The sequence below is a fragment of the Vidua macroura genome, chromosome 7 (assembly GCF_024509145.1).
Source record: "Vidua macroura isolate BioBank_ID:100142 chromosome 7, ASM2450914v1, whole genome shotgun sequence".
NCBI classification, from domain to species: Eukaryota; Metazoa; Chordata; class Aves; order Passeriformes; family Viduidae; genus Vidua; species Vidua macroura.
In genome coordinates this window covers 4,551,839-4,562,646 of record NC_071577.1, presented here as the reverse complement: position 1 = coordinate 4,562,646, position 10,808 = coordinate 4,551,839, and the positions used below count along the sequence as shown (strand labels likewise).

The window sequence follows — 10,808 nt, the reverse complement described above, 5'->3', positions numbered from 1 at the left end:
ATGTTCACCATCACTTATCATCTGGGAGCTATTAATATTAAGTTTGTTTAATATTTCCAAGCCAATCTCTGGAGTGTTTTAGCAACGTTAATAATTAATACAGAAAGACAAGCATTTTAGAGGCCTGAAGCAGTTCAGGGCAGGCTCACAGTTTTGAGCCACAGTGTAAATGATCTGTTCACCATGACACCAATCCTTAAAACAGGTCTTAACTTTTTATCACTGTAACAGTGAGGACCTCAATCTTTTTTTTTTTTTTCCTTTTTTTCATTAGCAAAGGCACAACCCTTGCTCCCCTCAAAACAAAAAGACCTTTTAATGCTGCATGGCAGTGGTGACAGACTTTGCCTCTATGATCACCAGTGGAATACCCTGGGTTTTCATTACTTCATCACACACAGAAAAGGAGAAACAGCAAAGACCAGGACACTTCAAGTATTTCCATTCTGTAATTTAACTCCTTAGCCATGTTGTGTATGAAAACCACCACACAAATAAGGGATGGCATGTTTAACAGCACAGGTATGGCAAACAGTTTTGAGAACATCATTTGTTGTGACCTCTGGATGGATCAATTATTTTGAATTTATTTTGCTGACCACGGTTTCAGGTGTTTGTTCTTGAAAAATCAAGAAATGAGAGTGTTTAGGATACAAACTGACCCATCAGGAACAATTTTGTGGCATTCAGGGACCTCAGAGGACCAAAAATGCTGAAGATGAACACAATTTCAGAGCAGTGCAAAATCTAAGCCTCATTTCAACAGCGTGAGAGCTTTGATAGTGATCAGACCTCCTGAGCTGGGCTGCTTGCACAGGGCACGCCAGGGACCACATGGAATCCATGTGGATGAGCCCAAGGAGAGTGGGAGAAACAAGTCAGAGGAGAAAAAAGAACTCTTCCCACAGGCAGACAGCAAACAAGTGGCAAAGCTGAGGTTTCAGTCTCTGTGTTCAGCTCAGGGTTGTGCCTTTATTGCCAGACTCTGCTGCCTTTTCCACACAACCACCCTTCCTTAAGCAAGGGAGGATTTACAGTGCCCATATCGATGCTTCCTCACAGCAGTCACAGTCAGGGAGAACCAAGTGCCACAACCACTGAAAAAGAACCCTCCAGGAGTTTCTAGACTGCCCCACAAAGATCTCTGTGCTTGTGCCTCCTTTAACTCAGAAAAAGGAGGAAGGAGAGGCCTCCTGCTCAAAGTTATGCAGCAGGCAGAGCCAGAAATACAAGATTATTGGAATTATTCTTGAGTGCTTAGCCTAGAAGTTTTATTTTGACCTCCTCTGGCATTCTTGTGCACCACTGACATGTCAGCCTTTCCTTCACCGTTAAAAATCAAATAAAAAGGCTGAGGTGGAGCAGTGGGGAAAGGTCTACAAGGTGTATTTGATCCACACCACGCTGGTGGCCAGACCCATGCCCCAAATTCTCATGACACAATTACATCAGGTGGCTGTAAAATGAAATAAACCTCAGAAAAACAACCCATGTCCAGTTTTTGCCAGTAAAATTTATTTCCAGTGAGGAACCCTTCACTGCACCAGCACAGCAAGGTGCATCCCTAGGTTTGTGCAGGATGCTCCAGGTGCTCTACCAATGCAGCCACACTCTCCATTTGCAAACCACTCACCACCGAAGGGGTCTGATCATCAGCATCTTGCATATTTTCCCTCAGAAGAAACAGGCAAGCAGACAGAAAAACCTCTGGCTCCCTGGCACTGCAACAGTGCTTATCAGAGGTGCTCACATTCCAGCTGTTTGGAGAGCAAAGAGCAAGAGAAGCTTGGCTGTCCATCCACACTTCTGGCAGGAGACCTCAGTGCATCTCTCATGGACCGGTGTCTGTTTGGCTGTCCGGGTCAGAAATGAGACTGGGCAGCAGCATCCTCGCTGTCTCTAAAGGTAGATGAGCTGTGCCCTCTAGTGGGGTCTGGCTCAGCAGGAGCTGCAGAGGAGCCTTCCAGGGGAGGCTGTCCCAGCCCGCACAAGGGACAGCCTCCCCTGGGCTCTGCAGGGGCATTTACACCAGCCAGGCCATGGCACTTCCTTTGGGCACCTTATCCCCACCACCTTCTTTTATAAAAGCCCTTCACAAAGGCCTCTGAGATGTGACATCTGCTCAGGCAGAGCAGGCTGGTATGAAAATAACAGAGCAGCACAAACGGGGAATGAAGTTTCTCTTAGCCCTGACAAAGCCATCCTTTCATAAAGCTCCAAAGCCTCCCAGCCTTTTTTTTTTCTACGAAAAATTAGATGCTTAGTTTAGGTGCATGATGCTACCAGAGCCTGTAGGTCCAAACCAGTGGGTAAAATCATTGATGTGGGCAAGGATTCCTGCTGCAGCAACCCCATCTCAAGGTATCCACACTCAGCCCTTCCAGAATCCTGAAACACCTTCCTTCCCCCTTTCTGTACCTGTGCAACTTTGCACAGGGTCACAGAGACTCACACTGAAGGACTGACTAATCCAAAGCCCTAGAAACAAACAAACAAACAAACAAACAAACAAAAGCTTTAAGTCAGCTTCTTTGGGAAACAAGTTAAAAGAAAGGGGTGGGAGCACATTAAACTGTTTCTGGGCTGGAAAAACTATACATATTCATAGGGTTGTTAGGAACTGTGTTCAAAGGATCCCCAAATCCAGCTCGAGCCTCTGCAGAGCTGATGGGAAGGACCTGGGAAAGGAAACTGTACATGGCTTTTCATCACTGAAATGGGAAGTAATTGAACTGCAGTGCTTAGGCCTTGGAAGTCACAAGACACATTTTTCATTTCAATACAAGGATGATATTGTTTTTAAGCTTTCTTGTAGGACTTCTGCTTTTCACCCTGTTCCCTATAACCATTAGGACTAGATTTTGTTAAGTCTGTTTCACTTCCAGATATCTTGCTTGAAGGAAAGACACTGACTATGACAAGAGGAGTGACAGGAACACAGCATTATTGTCATTCAGATGTCTAAATATCAGATCTTCCCATTCTCACTCCAGACCTGTTACCCCAATGCAATATAACACACTGTGATTTCTCTCTCAAGATATTGAACAAGAGCAGCCTTCTTCAAAACACGGAGCCCCAGCTGCCTGGGGTAACCATCTATTACCTTAATTAACAGGCAGTAAAATGCTCAGTTTTTGCTCACTTTGTACCTCCCAAACTCAGGAGCAGCTCTTTTGCAGCCGAAGCGTTTTGCCAGACAAGTGGGCACATCTTCTCCCACAAAACACATCCCCTTTGCAATCCCAAGCCCGGGATATCTGAGCCTGTACCTGGCACAAGACCAAAGCCAGGTCTAACGTTCATCAGCAGAAATTGCCATGTTATAAAAATCCAGAGAGCACAGATCCCGTGTGTGCCATGACTCCAGCCACACCCAGCCCTCCCTAATCCTCAAACCTTGGGGGGTCCGAGGGGGTTTTACCCCCATTTCCTTGGTAGCTGGGATGCTCTTGGATCCCAAGACGTGGGGAAAGCCCTACCCACCCATTCATCCATCTGTCTGTCCGCCCATGAGTCCATCCACCCACCCACCCACTATTGTAAATGCAGGTGAACCCAGTGGGAAGAAATGCTGATGTCTGACTCCGGTTCAGAAGGCTGAATAATTTCTTTATTATATATAATGCATTAACATACTATTTAAAGGAGATACTAAAACTACAAGCCTACTTTTCTAACTACCATCTCTAACTAACAACTCGTGACCCTCTCCGGACCGTCCACAAATCCACACAGGTGGATTGGATTGGCCACCAGGCTCAAACAATCCTCACCAGAATCCAATCAAGCAATCACCCCAGGTAAACAATTCTCCAAACACATTCCACATGGGAAAAACAAGGAGCAGAAACAGAAATTGTTTTCTCTTTCTTTCCTCTGGGCTGCTCCATGAAAAAATCCCGAGAGAGAGAAGAATGTGCCTGCCACAACCCACCGCCAATCCCCAGGGTGGGAAGTGGGGAGGGAAGGGCGGAGGCAGGGATGGCCACGGTGACAACAGCCTCTCGCCGTCTTGCCTGGCTGCCAGACCTTAGACCTGGTGTCAGGTCTAAGGTTCACTGAGCTCGGGCTGCCTCTCGCACCCTTGACGCCGCTCCCGGAGCCGGTGCTTTCGCTTTTAGCTGCTCCCGGCACGGAGAGGCTCGGACACAGGGATGGGGCCGTCATCCTGTCACCCCTGACACACGGACTGGAGCCCTGGCGGGACAGCAAGGCTTCGGGAAGGTAAAGGCATCCTCCGCTCAGGAATTCCCCACCGGGCAGACCCCCAGCCCCGACCCGCCCTCCCCGAGGTGCCTTTCCCAGGCGAGCTCCGGAAATCCTCTCATCCTCACGGAGCAGCCTCGCATCCGAGGCACGAAGGCTGGCACGGTCCTCAGTGACTCCCTGCCCAAGAGAAAAGGTTTTAGGAAGCCTTCTGCCCTACCCCCATCCTCCCAGAGCTGTTGTGAAGGTCTCAGCAGAGCTCTGGGTCTCTCCCGCAGCCCAGGGCGGTCCCGTTTATTGCAGCCTTATTTCCCGGTGTGGTTAATGATCCTCGTTCCCTTCCCCTTGGCTTGGAGGGGAGCTGCTTCTTCTGAGAGCTCATCACTGTGTACATCTAATATTTACACATTATGTCTTTGCAGTTGGGATTTTTCCTATCCCCTGGTAACCCTGGCTTAAGTGAACTTTCTGAGTGGCCACTTTCTTATTTAAGCCAGAGCTTAAGCAGGTAGGAGGAGGCTCCCAAAAGCAGAGGAGAGCTTTGAGCTGAATGCTAAAAGTTAACTGGGGAGGTAGGTGCATGACCACTATCTCGTGTGTGGGGGAAAAGTTAAGTATCTAAATCTGAAAAAAGCTGAAATATTGTGTCTGAAACCTGCAGGGTTAAATACTGCAGACTTGCACAATTAAGCGTTGAAGTCCTGTAATTCTTCTGAGGTGCTTAGTAATTTTTGTTCTGGTTCACTCTTGCAACCCTTTGCAGAAACTCAGCAAATGGCTTTAATGGTATTAGGAGCTAGAAAATCTTAGACACCAGTTAGACATCATTACACTTAAAGAACATTAATTTGCCAGAAAGCTAAACAGAGTTTTAAATAAGACTTGTCAGTGACTCCATCCCCAAAGGTGTGCATGATTTTTCTTTTATCACTGCTTTCCTCTGGAAATAAAAGGCTTATCCCCTGGCAACAAATACACCAGGATCCCTCCAGCCCAGGTTGAAGATGCTGAGCACAATTTCCTGGGTGCAGCAATGTTTAATCCTCTGTTAGGAAGTGAGAAATGATTGGTGTTGTGGCTCTTTGGGAGCTCACCTTCAAGACAAGTGTAGGATCAAGCAAGCCTGCTCCTAATATTTGCTGTTAGACACGACTGCCTGAAAATATCAAGCTGTACCTGAAGATTAAATCCACCAGCAGGGTTTTTACAGATGATTGAAGATTAATTGGTTTCTTTTCTCTTTTTTCTTTCTTTTTCTTTCCTTTTAATTGGATCTGAGCAGGTTGAGCTTTCCCTGCCCCTCAGCACGGCCTCTTGGCACAAGGAGATGACCAGCACCACCTCAGCTGCTGCTCTCCAAATTGATGACAGAAGATATCTGGATGCTTTTCCCATAGTCTCTTATCCAGCAAGTGCAGGGTTTTACTCTGTACTCTCCTTTTCCAACAAAAAAAAAAGAGGACAAAGCCCCCACCATTTCCCCTTAAATCCCGTTTTCCACTGAATCAGAACAAAGTCACTTGTTTTGCTTCCTTGCCATCCTCCTCAGGTGGGAAGGGAGACTCACCCTCTGCCTCTTAACAGGGGGAAAAATTGTTTCAAGTGAGCTTTGGCAAAACTCATTGCAGTAAATCTCAGGTGAGTTTTGTTTCAGCATCAACCCATCTTTCTAAGGTTGAACAGAGAGTGGCAGAGGGAAATGATGAGAAACTGTGTTTAGTATAGACAACCTTGGGTAGTTTTCAAGCAGCTTCCTGTTTCCTTAGAGAGTTTTATGGCTTATCAATGACAATAACTGCCCAGAATGGATGGCAATCTTGTTTTCAGGCGACAAAGAGGCTGATGTATATAATCAATACCCTAAGGAGGACATTCATGCTGTGCCACAGGGCTTATTTTTTTCCTGCTTGAAAAAATATTACTAGCTAGCTATTCTGCACAAACTGTGATCCTGCTCTTCATCACAGGGCTGCATGAGCTGGGGGAGGTGATGTTACTTGTGTTTTTTAAGGGGATTAAAGCCCTTCTCACACAGCAGAAAAACGACTTGGATCTAAAGATACAGACCTGGGTTCAGCCAAGGAACACTCTTAATGACAGCCTTAATGAAGAACTAAAGGTCTGCAGCCTGCCAGATTGCAGAGGGAGGACAGGCAAAATAAAGGAGCCACGTGGGATGAGCAGCTCACAGGAACAAGGGGCTTTTGTCAGGGAAGGGAACTGCAGGGACAGGGAGCTCCACTGCTGCTGCTGCTGTGGGGGTCTTTGTAAAGGTACTTCTTGCTTCCACAGCCAAATCCCTGAGGCCCAGCTAGAAATTGCACCAATTCTTCATCATAAGTCTTGCAGATCCCTGCTGTCTGCCCCAGCAGGGCTTTCTTCCACATGGAGGGAAGCCTCCCACTCCAGCAGAGCCCACCCTGGCATCCTGCTCAGCCCAACACGCCGTGAACTTCCCTGTCTCCTTTATAACTGTCCACATGAGCTGGGTATTTTTGGAGGAGGAGCTCTGTGAAGAGGAACCAGGGCAAAGCAGGGCAAAGTGTTGTTTGCTGCCCTGCACTGGCAGTTCCCACCCAGCAGCGGGGCAGCGGCGCTTCCTTGACCCAGGGCTGGGAGGAGGGGACACACACGTGTCACCCAGCAGGTCCCCACTGAGCAGGGCACGGCCAAGGCTCTGCAGCAGCTCTCTTCCACTCAGGTTTGAGGCAATCCCTGTTACTGGGTCTGTGTTTCCCTGCCATCCCTGGGCACAGCAGGGCGGTCTGTCACACCCTGGGGCGACATGGGGGTGGCACTCCAGGGTCTTGGTTTGTCTGGGGGTCTTTACCGCGGGTGCAGGAGCATTTGCCACCTGCTTTGTGCGCTGCTGCTCCTCAGGGGTGCTCGGGCCAGGGCCTCTCACTCCTGAGGTTCTCCTGATGGAACTCCTAGCCAGGATAAATGAGGGACATCGGCCTAAGCTCTTCTCCGGAGGTTTGGGGAAGGAGGTGTCCCGGAGAGCAAGGCACAGCCAGAAGGGATTTCCCTCAGCCGGGAAATTCCTCCAGCTCCTCTCGTTAAAGGAGATGCACCGATCTCCTCGCCTACGTCCAAGGAGCCTCCTGGCATCAAGTTTCTTCCTAAACATCTCCACCTTCTGGTCATAGCTGACAGTGGCAGATGCTTTGATGCATTAAATGTGCAGCTTGTGATATTGATGACCTTGATTTTATTCCAGCCTATTTTGGAGTTAAGCCCCAGCTGCCAGTCAGGAGCTGCTGCAGGAGGCTCCGCTGGGCCTGGGATCACTGGCAGATGTCCATTGAGCAGAGCTGGTTTCCTTGCAGGACATGGCACAGACGGTGACACCGGGCACGTCCCCAGAGGGGCCTCATCCCTTCTACATGTACAAGGTGGTGCTGCTGGGCAGCATGTCCGTGGGCAAGTCCAGCCTGGCCTACAGATACGTGAAAAACGACTTCAGGGAGCTGCTGCCAACCGTGGGATGTGAGTGAGTGGCTCCAACAGCTGGATGCCTCTGGAAAAGAGGCCTGGTGCATTTCCCTGCAGCGGGGTGGGATGCAGGAGAGCTGCTTGGTCCATCTTGCAGTAGCACAGACCCACTTTGAAGCATGGTGCAGATTTGCCCAAAAGGCAGAACCTCCCCCTTCACATCTCTGCATTTCCAGCCCATTTCCAGCTCCAGCAAAGCCGCATCCACGTTGCACAGGTCTGGCTTTGTGCTGCTTTTTAGAGGCAGGTGAGCGGCAGAATAATGAGTGAACTGTGCAGCCCATCTGCTCTTTGCATGCTGTGCTGCCTTCCCAGCTATTTAGGCGCCCCAGGAGGGTCTCTTAGAAAGGTTTGCATTAAAGATCACCTAGTGTCAATTCCCCCTGCCTAGGTCCTGCAGCACCTAGACCTTAAATAAATTCATTTTATGAGACGCACCTGGGTTTTGCCTTAAGGCACAGCATGTACAGAGGCTGTGATCCCACCTGCAACTGGAGAGCCAGCTGGTGGAGCAGAGCAAAGTGGAGCTTCTCCTCTTGTCCCTCTGCTTGTGGACCAGCCATCTGCTCCCTGGAGGAAAGGATGGAGGCTCCTCTTCCATGGATATTCCCATTCACAGCTCTGACCCACCAGCAAGGTGGAGCTGTCTCTGTCTCAGGGCTATTCTGCAAAGCTCAGAGTTATCCAGCATCAAACCTGGTGTCGTCCACCCAAATCTGCTGCCAGGAAGGGCCACCTCAGCCCAGTGCCAGCGATCACAAGAAGTCCCCCCCTGGATTCTGTGCATTAGAACATCACTGATGACCCTCAGGATGGGTTTGGCCTCAGGGCAGGGGATCTGAGCTCCCTCCAAGTGAGCACACATGCTGTGTCTTGCCTGCAGGCTCCTTCTTCACACAGATACTCGACCTGGAGGAGGCCACTGTCAAGTTTGAGATCTGGGACACGGCGGGCCAGGAGAAGTACCAGAGTGTCTGTCACCTCTACTACCGGGATGCCCACGCTGCCCTCCTCGTTTATGACATTGCTAACAAGGTAAGCCCCCTGGCAGGACCGTGCCACCACTCAGGGGTGGTTTCTGCCACCATGAATCCCATTCTGGGTGATTTATCCCTCAATCAGAACCTCCCCACCCTCTTTGGTTTGGTGCCACCCAGCTGTCTTTGCCTGAGACAAAGGGGTTAAATCAAAACCTGATCACTGTGTGGTTTTGTCTCCATCTCTCCAGCAAACATTCAGCAGAGCAAAGCTGTGGCTGGAGGAGCTGGAGAAGAAATTCCTTCCCGATGAAATCGTGATTGCTCTGGTGGGCAACAAGACTGACCTTGCTGCCGAGCGAGAGGTCACCACTGAGGTGAGCGCCTGGGTTTCCCTCATCACCCCGCACAGAAAGCACTGGGATACATCCAAGGAAAATTTCCAAGGAAATCCAAGCGTTTAAGAGGTTTTCAGACACCTCTGAAGTCCCTGTACATGAAATCCACCATAAAACTGAATGAGCAGCCCCAGAGGGGGCAGGGGAATAACTCTGCTTGCTTCTCTTAGGAGGGGGAAGACTTTGCACAAACAAAAGGCCTCCTGTTCATGGAGACGTCTGCAAAATCCAACCACCAAGTAAATGATGTCTTCATGGCCATAGGTGAGTTATGGGATGGCTCCAGGTGAGAGCAGAGGCAGGTGAACCATGGGCCCAGCCCCTGAAAGGCTCAGCCCCTTCATTGCTCCTACTTGTCACTGAGATGTTCCCCCCAGCCAGTCCAGCCTGCACCACCCCTTAAGGCAGAAGGACGGACAGATCCATCCCGAGATATTCCAGTGTCAGACAGGGCTTCCAGGCTTCTCCCAGAGGCACAATTTTATTTTGCATTGCTATCCAGTCTGGGAGTGCAATGGTGTCCCCAGCTCAGCTGTTCAGGGAGCTGAGGGATGGTGCCCTGGGGTGGGACACGGGGTGGCCATTGCATCCCAACCACTGGCAGGAGAAAGGAGCCCTTCTTTGCCTCGTGTTTCCTCCTAGTCCAAGAGCTCCTGAGGAGGGAAAAAGAGAAGGCATCCAAGCCATCCCCACGTGGGAGGTCGACCGTGGACCTGCGGGCGAGCGGGGCGAGGACGAGGTGCTGCCGGAGCTGAGGATGTGACACTCTGCACTCAGCAGGGCCAGGGACAAAGCTGGGGGGCTCAGAGCTGCAGGGACAGCTCAGCCTGAGCACCCTCCCTCTCACAGCCCCTTCAGAGCCCACCCTGGGTACACGGGGCCTCTTCAGCCCTTCAGCTCCATCTTCAGCTGGGAGATAAAGCACGGGGGTTTCTTCCACCAATCTTCCATTTCCAGAGAAAAGCACAACCTGGCAGGAACACTGCCACCAACCCTGACTGGTGACATCCCCCCAGCCCCAGCTGTCACCTCCTCCATCTCCCTTTCCCTCTGAAAATCTAATTTCCCAAAGCAAAGATCCCGGTGGTTTTACACCCAGGCTGCAAATAAAGGGAATATTGCCCTAAAGGTGTATTTTTTTTTCCCTCTATCCTGCATGTCAGCCTGCAGGGAACCACAGGAAGCCTGGGGATGGCAGGGACCAGAGCCAGTGCTCTCCTCACCCCATCCACCCCATTACAGGGGTCACAGCTCATCCTTGGGGGCAATCACTGAGCCAGGAGGGAGCCAAAGCCAACGTGTGGTGTCACAGTGCCCCGTGCCTTGCTGGGCCTCCCCTTTACACAATTGTGTCTGCTGTGGGAGCTCCCCTTGGCTGGAAGAGAAGAAAAATCCACCTGTGCTCTCTCCAGAGGCAGCAGCACTCACCCTGTCTGCAGGGCAGTGATCTCTGAGGTTTTGGGGCATGGCAGTGTGGTGGACAGAGCATCACATTCTCCCCAGCAGCTTCTGACCCCAGCTCCCCAGAAATGGGGTGGCTGTTTCTGTCCCCAGCTCATGGAAATGAACGTGCTGGGGACATCTCTGGGAGCTGGCTGTGGGACCCCAGGGGATATCCCTTGGAAAGGGGTCCCTCTGAGCTTATTTTTAGGGTGTTTCTTGGGGTGTGAGGGGATAAACGTGAGAGGGAAGGGCTGTCACACTGTCACACAGGCAGAAACCCATGGCG

At 50.4% G+C, this 10,808-nt stretch overlaps 1 protein-coding gene across 2 annotated transcripts; it reads left to right on the top strand.

Annotated features, from left to right (window-relative positions):
• Positions 1–4,085: 4,085 nt before the first annotated feature.
• RAB17 (RAB17, member RAS oncogene family) lies at positions 4,086–10,195 on the top strand. 2 transcript variants are annotated; one of them, XM_053982533.1, is made up of 6 exons: positions 4,086–4,227; positions 7,539–7,698; positions 8,588–8,739; positions 8,933–9,058; positions 9,250–9,343; positions 9,722–10,195. In XM_053982533.1, exons 2-6 carry the CDS (start codon positions 7,542–7,544, stop codon positions 9,832–9,834), a joined length of 642 nt encoding a protein of 213 aa, XP_053838508.1. In that variant the 5' UTR covers positions 4,086–4,227; positions 7,539–7,541; the 3' UTR covers positions 9,835–10,195. The 2 variants fall into 2 exon arrangements, with proteins under 2 accessions (XP_053838508.1, XP_053838509.1); XM_053982534.1 differs by lacking the exon at positions 4,086–4,227 and adding an exon at positions 6,841–6,910.
• The last annotated feature ends 613 nt before the right edge of the window (positions 10,196–10,808 follow it).